This window comes from Sprattus sprattus (genome assembly GCF_963457725.1).
Source record: "Sprattus sprattus genome assembly, chromosome: 5".
In the NCBI taxonomy this organism is placed as follows: domain Eukaryota; kingdom Metazoa; phylum Chordata; class Actinopteri; order Clupeiformes; family Clupeidae; genus Sprattus; species Sprattus sprattus.
The window spans coordinates 21,570,272-21,590,529 of NC_137924.1; the positions used below are offsets into that span (position 1 = coordinate 21,570,272).

At 42.3% G+C, this 20,258-nt stretch overlaps 2 protein-coding genes across 2 annotated transcripts in view; one reads left to right on the forward strand and one right to left on the reverse strand.

The window, feature by feature from the left end:
- slc49a4 (solute carrier family 49 member 4) overlaps nt 1-4,580 on the reverse strand; it is a 35,368-nt gene extending 30,788 nt beyond the window's left edge. Inside the window, exons 1-2 of the mRNA XM_080838476.1 lie at nt 4,277-4,580; nt 1,394-1,487 (exon numbers count right to left, since the gene is read on the reverse strand). Of these exons, the coding sequence (XP_080694602.1) occupies nt 1,394-1,487; nt 4,277-4,571 (389 nt within the window). The 5' untranslated portion in view covers nt 4,572-4,580. The remainder of the gene's footprint in view (nt 1-1,393; nt 1,488-4,276) is intronic.
- Nucleotides 4,581-5,349: 769 nt separating this feature from the next.
- hspbap1 (hspb associated protein 1) lies at nt 5,350-19,996 on the forward strand. Its single transcript, XM_080838217.1, has 7 exons — nt 5,350-5,542; nt 10,595-10,779; nt 12,191-12,327; nt 13,698-13,869; nt 18,093-18,176; nt 18,609-18,719; nt 19,428-19,996. The coding sequence occupies exons 1-7, from the start codon at nt 5,359-5,361 to the stop codon at nt 19,953-19,955; spliced, it is 1,401 nt and encodes a 466-aa protein (XP_080694343.1). The 5' UTR covers nt 5,350-5,358; the 3' UTR covers nt 19,956-19,996.
- Nucleotides 19,997-20,258: the final 262 nt, after the last annotated feature.

Consider the following 20,258-nt stretch of genomic DNA (forward strand, 5'->3'; position numbering starts at 1 on the left):
TTCAGGGTTCAATCACAGAGATTGGGGAGGGCATGCCAAAGAGTTTTCGGTCTGGCCATTAAGTCGAGTAGAAAAAAATTATAATTCAGCAGCTGGGAAAAAAAATTCATTCACCTATTTAAGGGAATATGATTTTCTTTCTCAATTGGTATCTCCTAATGCAGTTTCACATCATCGGAATAGAGTTCTTTGTGACGGCAAAAATGAAATATATGGCAGATTAGCAATGGATGGCTTAATGAAATTACTTTTTTATAACCCAAAGTCACAGAGATAACCTTGCCTAGGCCTTTTAGCGAAAATGCAGGTAATATTTGCGATGAATTGAGAGCTTTTGTGCTTTGTGCCGAAAACAGCGGCTCTTTCATGTGAAGGTTACCTTTGTTTTGTGTTTTTTTCTTTTTTGTTCCCTTTTTCTTTGGCAAAAAGTGAAGAATGGAAGAAAAATACAAGAATAAAAGATGACAGCTTGTGAACACAAACCGTTTCTGTGATAAGACTGAATATAGAAAAAAAGAAAGAAAGAAAAACAGCGCAGAAATGGGAAGCGGGCACTAAAGTGGTCTGAATTGTTTAAATAGAGCCCTAATCTCAGGAGGCAAACATTGTCCTTCTGTCCCTTTGAGTCGGTCTGCCATTGTGGTAATGCCAGTGTGAATGTGGACCACTACCACAGCTGAGCTGTTCAATGCAGAACAATAACAATGGCCTTCAGAAGGGAAATGCTTCTCTTAAATGTTTACATAGCATGGAGGCAGGCACACTCAACTCCAATTCAATCTACCTGTGCACATTAAGAACGGCTTTGATTATACAGAAAACCGCACTCTCAAGCGTATACTCGTTCTTACTAATTTACTGGGAGCATATTGAGGGACCTGCGTGTTTCGGCACAAAGCCATTTTCAGCCTCTTAACTTAAATCGGTCTAAACCTTTAAATCTTAAATGTTTACCTTTCAGTAAGAAAACCTAGTTCTTTTGGCAGGGCTGTCACTTGATTCAGGTCTCTGATCACCACAACAAAAACAGACCCCCTGGAGTCCTGAGAATGACTGCATTTTTGGAGCGGTACCAGGAAATGATTGTACTTTTTCACACAATGCATCAGTTCAGCTGATAAGACTATTTGAGGTTTTAATGGAAAGAATGTGAAATAACAACAAAGAAGCACAGAAAAGCTCTTTCAGTTTTCAGCATGGTTCGGGGTAGGAGTGGAGGAGTGAATGATAGCGGTGGTGGTGTGTGTTATTGTGTTTGTGTGATTGTGTTTGTGTGTGTGTGTGTGTGTGTGTGTGTGTGTGTGTGTGTGTGTGTGTGTGTGTGTGTGTGTGTGTGTGTGTGTGTGTGTGTGTGTGTGTGTGTGTGTGTGTGGGGGGGGGAGGTGTTGCTTACCACCGCCTGAGGTGCAGGTCTACGATGGGGACAGAGCGCATGGCTGAGCCCAGCACCATGAAGAACGCAGAAAGCAGCAGGGATGCCCGCAGTCCTGCAATACAACACAACATGGAGGAGTTAGCCCTGAGGACACCGTGTTCTTAATCTGCATGGACATATGACAGCACTGAAAGGAAGGTAAGGGTGAAACTGCATTTCATAACATATCAAGACTCTCACTGACTTTTGAACTTCATAAGATCACTGACTAATCTAAACTCGAGAAAACTCGGAAAAACCAGAGGGAAGTTCCTGGCATGTGATGTAATGGACAAAAAAAAGGAAGAGATTTTTACCCTTTCTCTAGAGACTGTCTGTACTGAGAGGCTGGATGTATGGCTTGGGACTAATGGGAATATATGGATTATAAAGCATTCAGGAGACAAACAGAGAGAACAAAGAAATAGCCCAATTTCAAATTTTGCAATAATTGTATTCCTTCTAGAGAATTTCATGGTTTAGTTTTGTTGACATCTCATCATCATGGAATTCATCATCAAACGTGTTTATCCCCTTTGAAGTCCAAACTGTTTCAAAACGGTTTCAAATTGTTTCTGAAGTGGCACCTCTTTTCTCTGAGCTGTAGGCAAAGTGACAGCAAAGACAGTGCCGTATGAAGCTTGAAATCTGTGCTTGAGCTATGCCAAAGGCCTAAACATGGACTGAAAGTTGTGAATGCTCTTGTGTGCGAGGCAGTAGTGGAAAAACTCTGACAGAAAAAAGGAGAACTGTCAGAAGTGTGACTTAAGTAGTAAAGTTAGCTCTAGAGTGAGTTTCAAAGAGATCGGACATTCGGAGGAGGTCTGGGCCTCATCCGGCCACATTCTTTTAGCAGTGTTTGCACTAAAGTGCAACCGATGTCCTCTGCGTAAGCAGAAGTGTATACTCATTCACACACCAACACAAAAATAAATGTTCTTTTTGAAATCTATAAAAGCCCATAGAGATATATTTCAAATGTGTTAAACATCTTGAGCAATTTGGTTTGCCTGAAACATGCCAAGGACTTTTGTTTCAATTTCGTGGAAACTGAAGACAGAAGAACAAACGCTTCTGTGATTACATTTGTCCACCTCCTTCCTAATTGTTACAAAAATCAAATTGGAATATCCCATTCATTTTGAATGGCAGATGGCATGTTTGGCAAGACACCTAAATATGTGATACTGAAGCTAACCAAAACATTGAAAAAACTGTGTAGCTTATGGTAAATAAAAGAATTATGATATGTAGAAAAGAGAAAAAAGGGAGAGCATTGCTTAGCAACCACATACCCATGTTGTGAGATGTGCTACTATGTAACCAAGCACTGAGCTCACAACATTAGAAACATCTTTCAAGTACTCCCAAACCACTTTCCACACCCCCACAGGACCCTGACATCAAGGCCACTATGGTTGGGATATTGTGATCGTAATTGTGATCGGCCCATAAACCTTACATTTTACTTAAAGAGACACAGTTGTGTAAAAGGTCCACATCAATGAACATTATTCTTAGTATAATAGCCTTTAGAGGCTATGTGATGTTATAATACAAAATGAGGCAGTTGATGAAGAAGGCTACAGGTTGCCTTCTTCTTCAACTGCCTCACTGTCTAGGAGTTAAGCTATATGCGTCATATAATAATTTCTTTCTTTCCTTCTTTTTTCCAGAAAATGCAATTATACCTAAATAAAGCTTTGTAAAAAAAATAAATAAAAAAATGTTAATAAAAATGTTAAGAAAACCCTCATGGCAAAGTCTGGCTGGACAATGTTTATTATGGTTATTGTGGATGAAATCAAATTGAAGATGCCGCGTGACAGATGTCAGCTGACTGTCAAGTGATAAGGACAATTTGTTGTTTGGCAAACAGTACTGTCAAAAAGGAACCCTCCCTAACTGTAAGGAATGGAACACCACTGCCTTGTCCAGTCTTGCCCTGATACTCCCAATGCTCAACCTGGCTGTCAACATGTGTGTCAGTCACAGATTCATGTCAAAATGACTGCTATTACCGAATGTACGTTTCTTCCTTTGTATAAGTTTCATTCACCATACAAGTCTTCACCTTCTCAGACAATGGTGTGAAAGAAAATAACTTAACTTCAGCCAGGGTTAATTCGATAACATTAAGAATGCAATCCTTCTGCCTGATCCCTAAATAAAGTGTTATACTTGCTTCAAATGTTATTTTGAGTTATACTCTACAGAATATGCCTACTTTGAGACATAAAGCTGTTATTGAGCCATTCTGTTCCTGATCTTGAGCGCTTCCTAAGATTCCTACTTAGCCTACCTTGTTACAAAACACACCTATTCTTGAGCACATTGTCTTCTTTTGTCAGGGTTTGGTTTCATGTTCCATACTCTTTGATCCCCTGACTGGAATGCACATAGCAAACAATGCAGGTCAAACACATTACTTTACATTACTCATGTCCACTAACAAAGGCAGTAGTGTGGTATGTCTAAGAATGCCTTTGTCTGCTGTTTAAAAAGACTTGACACCAGTTACAATGATGAAGGAGGGATATAGGCTATTTATAAGCCTCCTCAGTCTAGTACTTTTATTGATGTTTTTGTATTGTAGGTTTGGTATTTTGGATTCAATGTTATCTATTCTGATACTTGGAGAGCCATCCTGTTGATCATTTGATAAACTGTAATAGATCTAACGTTCCAGTCTTCCAGTCTAGACAGACAAGACAGATCAACTGCTAACTTTCTGAATATCACCCTGACACATCTGTCACGATAGCACAACACTTGGTGTGTTCGTGGAAATGACAATATGCGTGATGAAATTGAAGGATTGTTCGTGCTGTTGCCCTATACTGATGTAAACAAACAACTCACCCTTTTTATCCATTAGCCACACAAATAACAGCCAAGGAACGAAGCCCACGGGACCCCACAATACCAGAACGGCAATGTCCGTGGATGAGAAACTGAACGCCTGCTTCGCAGAGATCTGTATCGGGCCCCAAGTGTTCCATACCATTCCTTGCATAAACCCCAACAACGAAAATAGGGTCAGGACCAGCCATCTTCGTCCATAGACTCTGCTGTATACTGGCTGTATGCTAGTCTCAGTTTGAGTTGGAACGATCAATGGATCCCTTTCCCCCTCTGTGCTCTCAATGGCACCCATTGCATTAGCTTCGATAACACTCCAATTGTGTCTCTAATGCTGTTCGTATAGATATCCGACGTCAGGTGAAAAAGTAACCACGATTTTGAAAGTCTATCCAGTTGACCCGAGAAAACAAAAACAACCGCTTCCATAAGCCACAATTGAAACTTAACTGCGCATGTCTGCTCAAAACGGAAATGACCACACAGTGGTGAAACTGGAACGCGTTAATCTCCATCTTGGATTCATCTTTCGTTCAAACGAGAGTGGGGTTTGACACTGCTGAGAGCCAAAATGACCTCTGATTCATTTCCTCTTCAAAATAAGTGACGCTCACGTGAGTTTTGTTTACTAGGCGATGGAACGCCGTGTTCATTTTAGTTCTGAGAGTTCGAACGTATTTCTACACGTGCTGAGTAATGTGAGCCGTGTGTCCTTTCCAATATAGTCAGAGGAATTACAGTTACAGCGCCTGCTCGATGCGAGCATGAGGACATTGCTCTGCCTACCTCCTCCAACTGATTTCTTTCAGATACTTGCTGAAACTGTCAAGGTTTGAGTTATTGAAGTGTGCTGCTTCCTATAAAGTGGACCACCATTTCCAAGTTTGAGAGTAACTTTAGTTTCAAAATGGTTCAGGTTAAATGCGTAGGCTATCCGCAAGATATACAATCACTGTTGCAATTAATAGGTTATTTGAGGAAAAAGCAAAACACTTTTAGGGAATGCAGTAACCTATACAATCTGATTTTCTGCACTACAAGTGTCTCATCAGATTATCTCTTTGCACAGGTTTGTATATGACATGGCCACGAAACCCTTTACCCCTGAGGAGGTGCGTAAGATAGTAGAGTACCTCAAGGATCCTGCTGTGTTCCACAATATGACCACTGACTGGCCAGCATTACACTGGACAGCACAGCATCTTTCTGTCTGTCTGGACAAGAAAGCCGTAAGGTTTCGTGTCGGAAACAAGAAGACAGACAAAAGTAAGCCTGACACTATATAGTGAAGCGAAATAGGCTATTTAAACAAAATGTGGAGGCACAGTTCACAAGGCCCGGTAGGCCTAGTTATGGCAGGCGACATCATTGGTTATATGCTGCGTTCATGTTCACGTCAGAAATTGGGAAAATACAACCTTCGACTCCGTCAAAATCATTTGAACGTCTGGTCGGGCTGGATTTCCGGATATCTGGCTCGGAAACTCATTCGGAAATTCACGCCATGCAGGTGAAACGAAAAATGTTGCTTCGGGATTCTACTATCTGAGTTGATGGACGTTTTTTAAGAAGGCGAACGTTCCCAAGTTTATTGTCGTCTTGAACGCAGCACTACAATTGGCACTGAACTTTTCGATTAAAAGTTAAGCAGTCATTCATTATGCCACTGAAGTGAGTTTGCTCCATGTTGAAGTCTGATTTAAAGACTCAAGATAAGCTATTTACACTGACACTATTTACACTTTTCGCGACGCATCATATTTTCTCATTTGCCGCATACATTGCGCATAAAACTGCTGGAGATAGGCCTTGATGTTAAACTACTACTTATTTTCTTCTTCCGGCCTCTTGATGATGGTAGGCTATAAGGTTATGCACAGTCTGTCTCTACCACTGCCAAAGTTTAATGTCCCAATCCTTTAGTGTCATGTGTGTGATGGATTGACCACAGGGAAGTTGTAGTCAAGTCGCTAAACCTCAAGGTTGAGTATTAAGTCTGAGTCACCAAAAAAGAGTCCAAGTCGAGTCCTCATTACCTGGGTCCGAGTCATCAAGGTTGCGTCAGAGTGTCATGCTCCAAGATGGGCACCAGTGCTACACTCTGGCACAGTCAAAGTGCTGACATACAAGTAAAAAAGGTCTACACTAAACCTGTCACCATTTCAAAGGGAGGGAGTTTATGTACTGTGTGTGACGTAATAGCCAACAAATGCACTCAAGCATGCAAGCATGTGTATCAGAGTCCTTGTCTCCAACTGCAGTCAGGGCTCGAGTCCGAGTCGAAAATCAGGACCCGAGTCAATGCCCAATGGCCAGCTCTATTACTGTTATCTTATTTAAAGTTAAATGAACTACTGACACATTATGTTATTCTGTCTTGTATTCAGTTGTGAAATTGTTAATAGTGTTCGCTGTTTGAACATGATACTACATTTAAGGCATGTTGTTGCGTCCAACAGTTAATTTAGCCATTACTCTTGCACAGAGATGAGAGAGAGAGTTTTAAAATAAAAGCTTGTTCCTAAATTCATGCATGTGGCTAATGAAGGGCAATTTCAGTGAGAAAAATATCGGTGTAAGGCCAGGAAAGGTCAACACATTTAAAACTAGACGTAACGCAAAGCGTTACAAAATATGACCGCCGAACTGTTCAATTTCATGCACTTTCGCCAATATATGCATAAGTTATAAGTGACTGGAGTTGTGAAGAGTGCATAGTTTGAGGGTCTGCCACACCCACACCCTTCAAACTTTGTAAAAGATTCTCATAACTTTGAATTCCCCATTGCTGAAGAGTAACCTGACCACGTTTGAAAGCATTACCATTAAATCTGTAGGAGGAGTTCAATCACATGCGAGGTGTGGAAACAAAGTGAAGTTTCCAACCACCCAGGGTTCACGCTAGACTTTTTCTTGGCCGGACAAATGTCCGACGCTATTCCAGAATATCGGCCATTTGTAATGTCTACCGGACATTATTTACTAATAGCCTAATTAAATAACCACCAAAACTCCAAATGAGAAACGACACAAATTTTTAAAAAATCAGGAGCTTCCAAACACTCAAGTAATTCTGTCAATCTGCAAAACTGATTACTTGGGATGTCACGTTTAGCCATGTGATACACCACTTTCATTTGTGCCACGAGTAGTAGTGGCGTTATCGCAGTGCACTCTCATTGCACTTTGCTGCGGTGTTAGGGACATAGCGGCTCTGTGGTCAGACGACTCGCTATGGTCAACTAAGGCAGATCTTTTTAAATTCATGGAGCCTTTCGTAAAGCCATTTAACTTGCCTGCTCTCTCACAAATGCTACAGAACATTGTGTCTCGACCATCCACCTTTTCCGACCTTAGCCAACGGAATTGCTCGAGCCATTCAGCTTTAAAACTCCTTTTAAGTTTTTGGCAGGCGCATTTCCTAAATCCGTCGGGGCCTCGGATGATGTACTTGGAGTCGAATAATTTCTTGACGAATCATTAGGCCTATCAAGGCTATTAGTTGTCATTTTGAAGAACTGACCGAGAGACGTCTGCTTAGCCTTTTTAAAATGTTGTTATTGTTTATTTTAGTGAACAGTTTTTAGCGGGGAAACCAGCCTGCGTGTGTTGCGGAACCTCGACCAGCGCATGTTCCGAATGCAATCCAAATCTGCTTTAGAACTTTTTTTTAATGACATAGCAGGCTGATTATATTCAGGTTTATGTTACAGTTGTTTTGTTGTTTTCATATGTTACTGATTAAATCATAGCCTACATACATATTTTCTATCGGACATTTGGGCCGTTTACATCTTATTATACCGGCCATTCATGCGTTCAATCGGCCAATGTCCGGCCATAGCCGGCTAACGTGAACACTGCAACCACCAACAGGTGGCGCTATAGGTGATATCAGGCAGGCATATGTACGCGTTCGGGCCGGATCCAGCGTTCACCCTAAGACATTTTCTCTGGATCAAACTATGTACGCAAGAGTTATAAGAGACTTTGTGTTTTGTGGCAAGCACTGGCAAGTTGGCAAAGTTTGAGGGTCTGCCACGCCCACACCTTCCGACTAATGAGAACATCTTTTATAACTTTTAGTCGCCCATGGCTGAAGAGTAACCTGACCACATTTCAAGGCGTTATCATTAAATCTGTCGGAGGAGTTCAATCAGATGCGAGGTGTGCAAACGCTGTCAAAACGCATCTTCCACTCAAAATGGCCGACTTCCTGTGGACCTGCCACCATGGCGTCAAGAGACTTTTTGGTGCGTCCAAGCATGATGAAGACGTGTATCGAATTCCGTCAAGCTACGTCAAAATAACCCCAATGCGCAGGGTTTTTTGCAATGTTCTAGGGGGAGCTACAGAGCCATTTTGCTCCATCCATGGACAAAAACTCTACCGAAGATGGACGGTTACAGGCTTGATGTCCCTGGCAAATTTGGTAATTTTTCGAGCACTTTGACATATATGCGATTAAAACACCTAATTTTTGCTTTTTCATTTTTAACTAGGTGGCGCTATACATGTAATGACTGGTTATGGTATGGGTTGACATGGCCCCTAACACAAACATACAAGAACAATTTGGCCCTCCTAGGCCCTACGGTTCTCGGGATATTCAAAGAAAACTGTGTCGCGCCATCTACAGGCCAGTTGCTGTATAACCATATAAATCAATTTATTGCATACCCCCCCGTGAACTGAATTCCACAAACTTAACGTGCAATCAGAAGGTGTCATAATGGTCCCACACCTCCGATTTCGTGCAGTTCTGACCTTGTCACCTTATAATTACATTTTTTTACAACACTCCATTTTCTTTTTCATTTGTAACTAGGTGGCGCTATACATGAAATAAGTGGTAGTGGAATGTTTGACGTGGCCTCTTAAGACCAACATACAAAAAAAATGTGGTCCTCCTAGACCCTACGGTTTTCGACTTATTCACAGAAAACTGAATCGCCCCACCCTCTTTAAAAGGGGTCCAGTCCGATGGGGGTGCAACGGATCAAAAGGAAAATCAATGGTTCCAAACTAATCTAGTGGGGCTACATGCCCACCAAATCTAGTGGGGCTTCATGCCCACCAAATTTCGTGCACCCCGGTGTTTCAGTGTCGCAGCGGTCATAATAACCATGTTTTCTGTTCAATTGTCAGGAAAGGATAACTCATGATTACTGTTCCGAATATTACCAAGAACTTGTGATTTTGGAATGGAGTTCAAAGGTTCAAACCAAGGCATGATATTAAATTTCAACTTACTTAGTATGGATGAAATGCAAATATAAGTACTGTTGTGCAAGTTCTGAAATCTGATGACGCATCTAAAATTAGTGTTCTTATGTCTCCATTGCATGAAGACAATAAGAACACACACACAAAATACTATGAAAAAAAACTCTTTTCAAGAGAAATAAGAATAGCAGAAAATATAAATCACCACCATAGAATCTGATGCCATTCTGATGGCAGATAATGTGAGTGTTTCGGTAAAAATAATATACTTGGGCATTACAGACTCCTTCAGGTAGGTGTCTGCATATGTGGCATACTCATCAGTCAAGCTCTCTCTGAAAGTTTAAAGTAAAACTTTTCATAGTTCTTCAGCCTCTCAAATATTCTACTCGGATACTTGATACATGGTTATATGTAGAATCCTAATGGGGTCTATTTGGCTGGCAGCTCATGGCAGGGAATGACTAAGGAATTGGAAATAGCTCAGAGTAGAGCACTTTTTTAGTTGGGAAAAGTGTGGACAAGCCTAAGTGTGTAGAATATACTGTTGCAGACTTTTGTGTGCCTTCACTCTTCTGCATTTATAATGAAACTTACTGCTCTAGGGTTAGGGTTAGGGTTAGGGTTAACCCTTACCCTAACCCTAACCCTAGACGTGATTCAACTTAATCAATTATAAATGTCTTTGTCAAATTATAAAGGAGCCCCATCATCAGCTAAAGAGAAAGTCCAAAGTTTCTGATAGAGAATTAAATCTGCCCTCAGGATAGACATCATGTATGAAGAAATTTGAAATGAGTACCTTGTGTGATGGGTTAAGTTGCATTGAGGGGATTCAAACCAACTACTAATAATCTGTATTATTTTCTGACTGGGTTCTGAGTGTCTGAATTGCTGTGGGATTCTTTTATGAATGTATGTACTTAGTTAAGTTATGTTGTTCCTTAGTTCCGATACGATGTTGATCATTTTATGTAAAGCACTTTGAACTGCAACTCTTGTACGAAATGTGCTATATAAATAAAGTCTTACTTACTTGCTTTTCTCCCCCCCCCCCTTTTTTTTTTCATGACTTTTCCATCATTTCTGTAGCACCTCTTTTTGAAACCCAGTGTGCATATGTGGAGGCAACCCTTGGAGAGTTCCTTGCCTGGACTTGTGGCGAGACTGGCCCTGCGATTGGACCATTCTGTGACTATTCCCGCTCGGACTTTTGGGCCTATGCTGATTACAAGTATATCGCCAGTCTGTTCCAGCATAAAGAAACCATGTTTGAGGTGACCATTTCTCTCTGTAGTCTGGGTTTGACTCTATGTTATGTCGGGGGATTCAGGTCATGAAAAGCACCCGTAGCTATTTTATTGTGACTGGTTTCCTTAAAGCAGGTCATCTCCCTGGCAGATATCCCCTGACCTGTTTCTCATAAGACAAAACCCACTACATGGGATCCCTTGGACCTGTTTCTCATTAGACAAGACCCACTACATAGGATCTTACACCTAGCCCATGGGGGTTATAAGCATAGCCATTTTTTCACTTTCAGATGCAGTCACACATTCAAACAGTCAGTCTTCATACATCCAGAATGTGATTCTGTGTATTTTCACTGACCAAAATTGATGTATGAATATTCCCTCTTTTGAGTTGTCTACATTTTTTACTTAAGATGTTATAAATATAGTTTATTAACATAGTCTTTGCCTATGGCAAAAATCCAATCTGCTATGGTAAACTGAACATTGCAGACTGTCTTCAGACTACAAGACTGAAACCGTATATTACACAGTATTGATCATTATAACAACTATGGATACATTTTACTGTCAATGCATTTTGATTTAGCAGCTAGGTGCTCTTAAAGTATGTCTGCCTTAGGCATTTTCACCTTTAAAGGTTTGCTAAAATGATTTCTCCATTATTTTTCAGAATGACAACACATTTTTGTGGGTTTTGTGTGGGCCCATCTTTTTTTGTGTCATTCTCTTTGATTCCCTTAGAATGTTCTGCCAAACCTTGGGGCATTTTTTAGATAGTCAGACACAGGGTCGTTTTTAAAAAGATGAATGGGGGCCATTTAAAGTTGGTTAAAGCCAATAAGTGAGCAGTCTATCATTCACAGCTGCCTGAAAATGGTAATGGTCTCGTTACAAAGGTTATGTGGCAGCATCCTATACCTTTTTTTCTCTTAGGCTCCTCATTTGTAATTGTGACAGCGGGGTGATTGACAGCACAAATGGCTTTGAAACAGTACAGAGAAAGTAGTCATTCTTCACATATTTTGAGTCCAGACAGACAGTTATAGAGCTGGCATGAAGAAGATGAAATACTTTGAGTTCGAGTCATCAAGGCATTGTGTTAGCTGGCCAGTTTGGGGCTTTATTGAGGTGGTAGTTTGAGTGTGAAGGTCAGTTGATGACAGAATTCCGTATATTGTAGCAGTTGTCACGTCTATTGTTGACTGTTACACTGTTAAATGCTACAGGTTTGACAGAAAATCAACAGCTCTGTGTGGTGTTTCAAAATTGTGGCCAGAGGACTCCACAAACTCAGTGGCAGCAATAAAGCCTTAAGTGTACGCTCCAATGACTTTCCAACATGCACCAAAAAAGACAATCTGTGATAAATCAATATAAGCAAATCAATGATGCAATTCGGTGCACCACTTAAACTGGGTTTGTGTTTTGACAGGAGGTGGTGTGGTCTGATTTCGGGTACCCAGGTCGTAATGGGACAGCCAGCACGCTTTGGGTTGGCACGGAGGGTGCCAACACACCCTGCCACCTAGACACTTATGGGTTTAATCTGGTGTTCCAAGTGCAGGGCAGGTAAGAGAGATCTGCCTCACCACTCACACGCTTCTTCTCAAACATTAATCCAGAACACACCATCACATTTCAAGGGTAATGCATCAGCTAATGGTTTCCACAGGTCTATAATGCACCTCAAATCGTTATTTTTTTAATACATGTCCTTGAAGTGGTATTAGTAAATGTCTTTTTTTCCATTTAATATCTATATGTAAGTAAAACAAAATGGTTTCATGGATATAAAACGTATTCTTTTCTTTTTAATTGTCATCATTATCATTTGTCATGTTACATTACTACAGTAATGCTTCCACCTTAGCCAGTTCACACAATAATTCATATTTATAAATCAGGGTTAAAGAAAAAGTGGAAAGATTATTTCAGGTGACTTGCCCCGTCAGAAATGTTCAATATTTGTGTAGCTTTGTCCATTCATTTTGTGAAGTAACGTCAGCCCTGTATTAGTTTAGAGTGCTTTGTCAGAATGCATTAAGCCACAGCAGATTAAGAAGAGGGCAGGACATGAGAATGGCTTCTGATGAGGATAACAAGCTGCCTGCTAACAGAAATCGGCTTTGATGAAGTGGGGCTCAGGGAAGCCATTGAAAAGATGGAGAAAATCCTGTCTGTTTTCTGCTCTTTCTTTAGAAAGGATGCGAGATGAGTAGCACAGATCCATTTTTAAGCCTTTTGTGGTGAGAGTAATTTCTCGCTAGCCGTGTACGGCTGAGCGGTGCTGGGGAGATAGGAGGAATGGGTTCTTTGAGCAGAGTGACTGAGTCTCCATTGTCGGGGCACAGAGAGCATGACAAAAGCGAGGCATCTCAAACCCGATCTTGTCATCAGGCCAGCCCCTCTCATAAGAATTGCGCTTCGCTTTGCTTGTTTCCTTAATGGGGTGCGGAAACATTTCATGTCGCGCTGACCAGGATACAATGCAGGCCGGATGTGGGGAATTGAATTTGGTCTGGAATTTCAAAATTGAGAGCTGATGGATCTTGAATAGACAGGGTCGCTGAGGAGATACTGAGGAGTTCATGTTTGGTATGGACATGATTTGCCAGATTTTCAAAACAATTTACTCTGTTCCCCCATGCAAAAAATGTCCAGTTAAGAAAGAAGCAGTCTTACATTGTTTCCTCTGGCACCAAGTTATTCAATTCAAATTCAATTCAGACTTGGGATGGAGTTGTTTCGTATTTTAGACCTTCCACTCCAACTGATTTGAAACATAATTTTCACGTGTACCTAACTATTAGACTGGATTTTTAAAATTGATAAAATAGATATACATTGTTATTGTCATTAAGATGCACAGCCAGTGTTCATACATGTGGCATCATTGTTTTTGTGCTTACTTGAATAAATGTGAATGTTTCGTGACCCAGGAAGCGTTGGCACCTCTTTCCCCCTGAAGACACCAGCTCTATGTACCCTACTCGCATCCCCTATGAGGAGTCTAGCATCTTCAGCCAGGTCAATGTACCTCAGCCAGACCTGGAGAGGTTCCCTGCCTTCCCAAGAGCCAGAGCCCACGTCGTCACTCTGGAACCTGGACAGGTGAGGCTATGAGGTGCTTGACTTATTCCTTTAAAAAAAAAAAAAACCTGTTGTATGGTGCAGTGCGAGTTGATCAGACATGGATTTGTAATTGTAATTGTAATTGTTATATAACAAGAAGGGGCCAGCTATCGCAGCTAGATGCACAAGCTACGCTGTCTTCTAGCGTATGTAGGCTGTTAAATGAGACCTCACCCAGTTCATAACTTAAAATAACATTGTGTGAGTGCAATGTGTGCTAGTGTCAGCTTGGCGGAGCCCAGTGAGAGGAAACGTACCTGAGGCTCCCACTGTCTGGTGGCTCTGTGTACCAGTTGATAGGGAAATATGAAACTCTGACTTTAATCAAGTATGTACTCATATGCCTTTGTGAGCTGAAACACGACGTTTCTGTCTATGTTTTAAGTACTGACGAATGTGTACCTTCTATGTGTGTGTGTAAGCAAGGGCTGATTTTTTCCTTGCTGATGCATTACGTTACAAAAAGCATAGTAAGGTGACCTTGGACGTCAGCTGACAAAGTGTTTTTGCGTCAGAGAACGCTAACTTCTTTCTTTATAAACCTTGTGTGATGTGTTTAATTCCGCTTCTCTCTCATCTTCTGCAGTCTGGGAGTAAGCATGGGCTCTCTCTCTCTCTCTGAGAGTGGGCCCGTGCCTCTGTCTGGCCTGCCAGGACGTGGTTGAGCCTGACAAGGTTGTTTTTGTTGAATAAATATACTTATATGCAACTCCGGAGTCCTGAGGTAAATTGCCCCCAAAAAGCCCCAAATGTAGGGACAAGTGTTATTTTACCCAATCAGCCACATGTAGTGACATCAATTTAGCCCCACCTGTAAGTCAGTGCTATCCCATGTGTCCTAACATATCCTAACATAATGTAATTTGTTATTTTGTTCATGCTTTAAGAAGAAAGGCAGTTTCACAGATCAGTATGTTCCTGTCCTATTTGCTAGAGAGGTTGGCAGATCAGTATAATGTCATCCACCAGGTCCTATTTGAGAAATAAACATAAAATGCAAACACAGTCAAATTTACTTTTTTCCCCCTGTATCTACAAACAGGATAAGTTCCAAGTGCCAATGAAGCTTCAAACCCCCAGACTGCTGATTTAAATTAAACTGCAGTGCTTTGGTATTCCAAAACACTATTAGTATTCCACACTGGTGGAACAATGCATCCGCTTCAATCAAGAGCTAGCACTCTCAATAATGTATAACATACAGTATCTTAAAATAGTTTGACAGCATTGATACATTATGGATGAGGCTGCGACGCATGCATTAAAGTTCATTGTGTCATCACATAGGCACAGACAAGTCTGGGGAGATATTAGGGTGAAGCGGGGAATAAAGGTAGTGCCATTTGGGCTTTGCAGTGGCCCGGCACTCCACTGTGCGGTGCCATTCAGCTCGACTGAGCCTTCGAATGGCAGTGTACTGCAGTGCACTTTGTGGGCTTTCACCTGTCAGCGGGCCAGACTTTGATAGCAGATGTTGGGTTCCATTCCAGTCATCAGATCGTTTGTCTGTACAAGTGTGCTCTAATCAGAGCCCTTGTTCTTCAGAGTTCTTTTTGAAGATGGTGTTGCTGTGGTCTGAATTTGGCTTGGATTTTTTTAGTTGGACCCTCATTATTTCCATGTGCATATTCTGCAGTGAAGCTGTGCTTTTTATAGTTCTGTATTCAGAAAAATACATATGTATGAACTATGCAGTTCATTATTCAAGCTTTAACCCTCTCAAATCTTTAGCTGAATTTCCATTTAGCTTGGTTACAGATCCTGGCAACTTGAGGAAAACAAAAAACTTGTAGTTGATGTTCAGATTTGCCTTCACATTAGCACAGAATATAGTCTTTAGTCTCAAAGGCTTTATAACAATAAAGGTTAGAAATAATAATAATTAAAAAAAAATGCAATGTCCTTGTGCAAATATTAGGTGAAAAATTCAAGTAGCTTGTAGACACTGTGCTGCTTAAAGAGCAAACCAATCACAGATAGGTCGGCAGCATTTGGGCCAAGTTTTGTCTTTGGGCTTGATTGGATTAGTAAGAGAGCAGATTAATAAGAAATTAGTAAGCAATTACAGTTAACAATGTTTACTTTTGTATTTGGACTTAAAGCAAAGTCACTGCAATTTGTATCACCCTTGTTTGGACTGGTATTATTTCACATCACTGAACTCTATAACAGTGCTGTAATCATGTACAATCATGAAGATCACAGCAGTAATGATGGGCTTCGATTGAATTCTGCAGAGACCTTCACTGAGATTCTTTGACAAGATTGACTGATTTGATTTGAATGATGAGATGAAATCCCATGTGAGTGGCTCTTTGATATGCATTACAAAAGTATAACAGATGGTGAAACACTGTGCAATTTGTTAGGCATTCTTCTCTCAGTCCAACCCAAACAATGTAATGGACATCCAGTATCCGTAATGGCTGTGTGACAATGACAGATAATCAGTAATGACATGAAATATGCTCAGATCATGTTTCTTTGTTAGGTTGCCCAGCCATATTGAGCAAAACACGGCCCACCCAAAAAAAAACAGCCCAAGGCCTTGGCTGTATACCAGTCTTGGCCCGTGCTTTGTGGAAGGATAGAGGTCTGTTTATGGAAGACTCATTACTTGTTGTTTTTCAATCTTGTGTATTGTCCTGTTGTGCACAGCTTGTTTTGAGTACCTGTCCTCAAATAAATATAGCCGCACAAGGCTTTTCGGTAATTAGAACTGGTGTCTCTGAACGTAACGACTCGGGCGCGGCGCGTTGGAAGAGCTGTGCTGGGCTTTGTTGCCTGTTTGATCCCAATGTGGTTGAAGCCCCCAGGTGACCAGCGGCCATTGTCTTGCCTGTCAGGGACTTGGAGCTGAGGCAGTGTGCTGTCCTTCTCCTGTTTGCACTCTTTGAGTTTGGAGGTGGTAGTGGCAAGGCAATTAGTGGCTGTCCTATCCAGTCAGTTCTCTCTCTCCCGCTCTCTCTCTCTCCCTCTCTCTCTCTCTCTCTCTCTCTCTCTCTCTCTCTCCAGGAGCTTGTTACTCTGCATGCAGATGAGACCCAGGTCTGTCCTCAAAAGGCAGCTTTGACGTTTCTCTTAAAGGACTGCCAACACACACACACACACACACACACACACACACACACACACACACACACACACACACACACACACACACACACACACACACACACACACACACACACACACACACACACACACACGTACGCGCACACACACACACACACACACACACACACACGCATACACTTGCACACACACACACACACACACACACACACACACACACACACACACACACACATACGCGCTCGCACTAAACCGCACTTCTCTGAACCAGTTTATCAAAGGGGTGTGTTTGCTTTTGAGGCCTCATTCCACAAACAGTTGTCCCAACGCCTGTGCGTTGATGTTTACTGACTGTCTGTGTGCCAATTAGCACTAAATGATCTGGCCTTCGTGGCAGAAAGATGAAGACGTCAATTGGAGGACACATTTTAGATGTGTTCATAGTTTATGCAATGTCTAGACTTGAAAGGAACTCTAATAGAAAACAAGGTCAAATTTGACTTGATGAACAAATGACAATGGTGAATAGATATAGTAATTCAGGTTTAGGATGTTCAGCTAGGTAGATCATATCTTATCCTTGTCTGACTACCTTGAGGCAATCCAACTTGGAGCCCTCAGGAATTGATATATGTGCCTGGAGCAATCTAAAGAGCTGTGTGGACAGGGCCTGCCCCACGGTTGCCAGCAAGTGCGCTTGGAATGGATGGAAGCGGCCATACAGTCGGCTGATCGATGCCGTCTTCTCCGTTTGATCAGGGTTAGCAGGTGATTGGGTTTGTCAGCCCTGTGAGGTGGACAACACTGCCCTCTATTGGAGAAACACTAGCAGAAGTGTGTTCCAACCTCGCCATTGGTTTTCTCTATCGGTAGTTTTGTGCTTATTTGAACAAATGCAATGTCACCTATCTTGATTCTATTTATCCTGTGGATTCGTCAGTTATTTTCCATCAGTTAGAATAGCAATGGTGATGATTGTGCTGGAGTCTGCGGAGATGCATTTTTCAATATATGTCCTAGCTGAAAACATCTGACCAGGAAATATACCCTTTTATTCCTAATTTGAACCAGTTGACATATCTATATTTGCCTGCACTCATGAACTTTGACCCTGTTGTGTTGCCCAGGTGCTGTTTGTCCCCCGTCACTGGTGGCACTACGTGGAGTCAGTGGACCCCGTCACAGTCAGCATCAACTCCTGGATCGAGCTGGTGAGTCACTATCTGCTTCTGTGAACCTGCACACAGCCCTGCTTCAGCTTGGCTCAGATAAGGCCATCACCCACGATGAGACCCACGATGTAGCACCTAGCAGCATCACAAAGCTGGATGCGGTTCGTCACGGCAACAACAGATGCAGGTTTCTTTTTTTTAATCGACTGACTGACTGACGCTGTACCATTAGAGCTTAGATAACCTATGTCAGACTGACATCTCTGTGAAGAAAAAATGGAAGTCTGTTCGAGGTGGAAACTTTTTTTATCCTCTCTGGGGGTGGGGGTTGATGAGAGAAGTCTGCCATTGTTATTCCGCTCTTGTGCTCAGGGAGCATGCGGTGGGAAAGAGCTTTTTTTCAAAAGGGTGCCGGGCATCCAGAGTGCTGCTGTCTGCAATGTTCCTTTCTCTCCTGTGTTCCGCTGACAGGAGGAAGATGATGAGGCGAGAGTGGGGGAGGCTCTTACCAGGACGCTGGTGTGCGCGCTGAAGACGACCCCCAGCCATGGCAACCATGATGACTGGCTCAACCCCACTGAGGTACAGCAGGTGCCGGGAGCTGGGGAAGGCTTTCAGCGGTTAGACCTGTGTGTCAGGAGAAGCACTCATGTCGACACCTGCACAGGAATAGTGATGTGGGGCTTTCACATTAGCAACCGTATGTTAGCAATTTGGCCAAGAGCACCACTACTCAATGGATGAATGATCACTCTTTCACCCTCAGCTTTCAACCTTATTGTTGCTACACTGCATTTTCTGAGATATTTCTGTGGCATATCATAGAGATAAACCTCATTTTCTATGGTTGCCTTCTTGTAGTTGAATCAGTATACATGAAAGGTTTGTTAAGATGCGGTTTGCCTAGCATTATTGTAAACATGTTGTTAAGATAAAGTTGATGGGCAGAATTCCAGGTGAACAAAAGAACAACCTTTTCTGTCTCCCTCCACAAATGTAACCTATTGCCAACAACCAGGCCTTTCAGAGATGGTGTCTTGATAAAGCCACACAGATCTGAGATCTGTAGACCTGCAGAAATTTGTTCAAATTGTGTATGATAAGGGATTTGAAACTTCCTGCCAAAGCGCTTGCAATCAACAGAGAAATAGAGATAGAGTGTATCAAAAGCTTTGTGTGTGTGTTTATCCTTTAACAACAGTGTGTTGCTTCTTAACCTTGCTGTGCAGGCCTGTCAAGCATTGGCCGCCTATTACATTGCCAACACCTGTGTGTTTGTTTGTGTTCCAGGACGGAGTGGCATCTCATGATGAGAACATGCAGTACCTGAGCCTCGCCATGCAGGCTTGTGCTGAGAAGAGGAGTCAGATGGGGGGCTCGGAACAAGCAGGCCAAGATGGCCGCCACACCTTAAAGCGTGACTCAAGTGGCTGTGTCAAGGCGAACTCTGGAAACGAAGAAAGAAAAATCGCTTCTTTCTCTCCTCCTTTCGGACCTCATCTACTTGCAGTGCCCTGTGTGGTGCATAGTCCTGTGCAGAAGGACTCGTGTCCTGAAGACAGAGATTTGACACTGGAGCACAACCCCCAACGTGCCCTAGTCTCTGACCCACAGTCAGGAAGGGAAGCTGGTCGTGGTGCAGGGAGACACCCCGAGAGGGAGGAGACCCCCATGTCCTCAGAAGACTCCAATGAACAGGGCCTCCCTCAGGCCTCTCTCTGCACCAGTGACCTGCTGGAGTGCCTGGTGCACCCGGACGTCATCGCTCTCGTTAGCCGGCTACTGCTGGACAGGCAGCGAGAACTCGCCAGCAGTTAAACTGCCCAACAGTCCTAAGCGGTTAAACTGCCCAACAGCTCTAAGCGGTCACATGCTCTTTCAGTTTCTTTCTGACTGACTCTAGCTCGAAAACTTTTTGGACAGTGTTGACAGTGTGTGTGGAGCTGCTCTTACATTTCTCTAGTTAGCTCCATTTGTTCTCTGGGCTTCTGCTTGTCGGAGAGATGTAGCTGCCTGAGTTCTGCAGCACCAGGTTTTTTTATGTTTTTTATACCACCTATCTTGTTTCTGGTGCACAAGATGTAAATGTAACTGTGTTTCTGTGTGTATGTTATGATTCAG

Excerpts from the sequence above, each read along its gene's own strand:
- hspbap1 (XM_080838217.1), top strand. The coding sequence starts at position 5,359 with ATGGCCACGAAACCCTTTACCCCTGAGGAGGTGCGTAAGATAGTAGAG. Across the intron at positions 13,870-18,092 it reads TCACTCTGGAACCTGGACAG|GTGCTGTTTGTCCCCCGTCA; the intron begins GTGAGGCTATGA and ends TGTGTTGCCCAG. Across the intron at positions 18,177-18,608 it reads TCAACTCCTGGATCGAGCTG|GAGGAAGATGATGAGGCGAG; the intron begins GTGAGTCACTAT and ends TTCCGCTGACAG.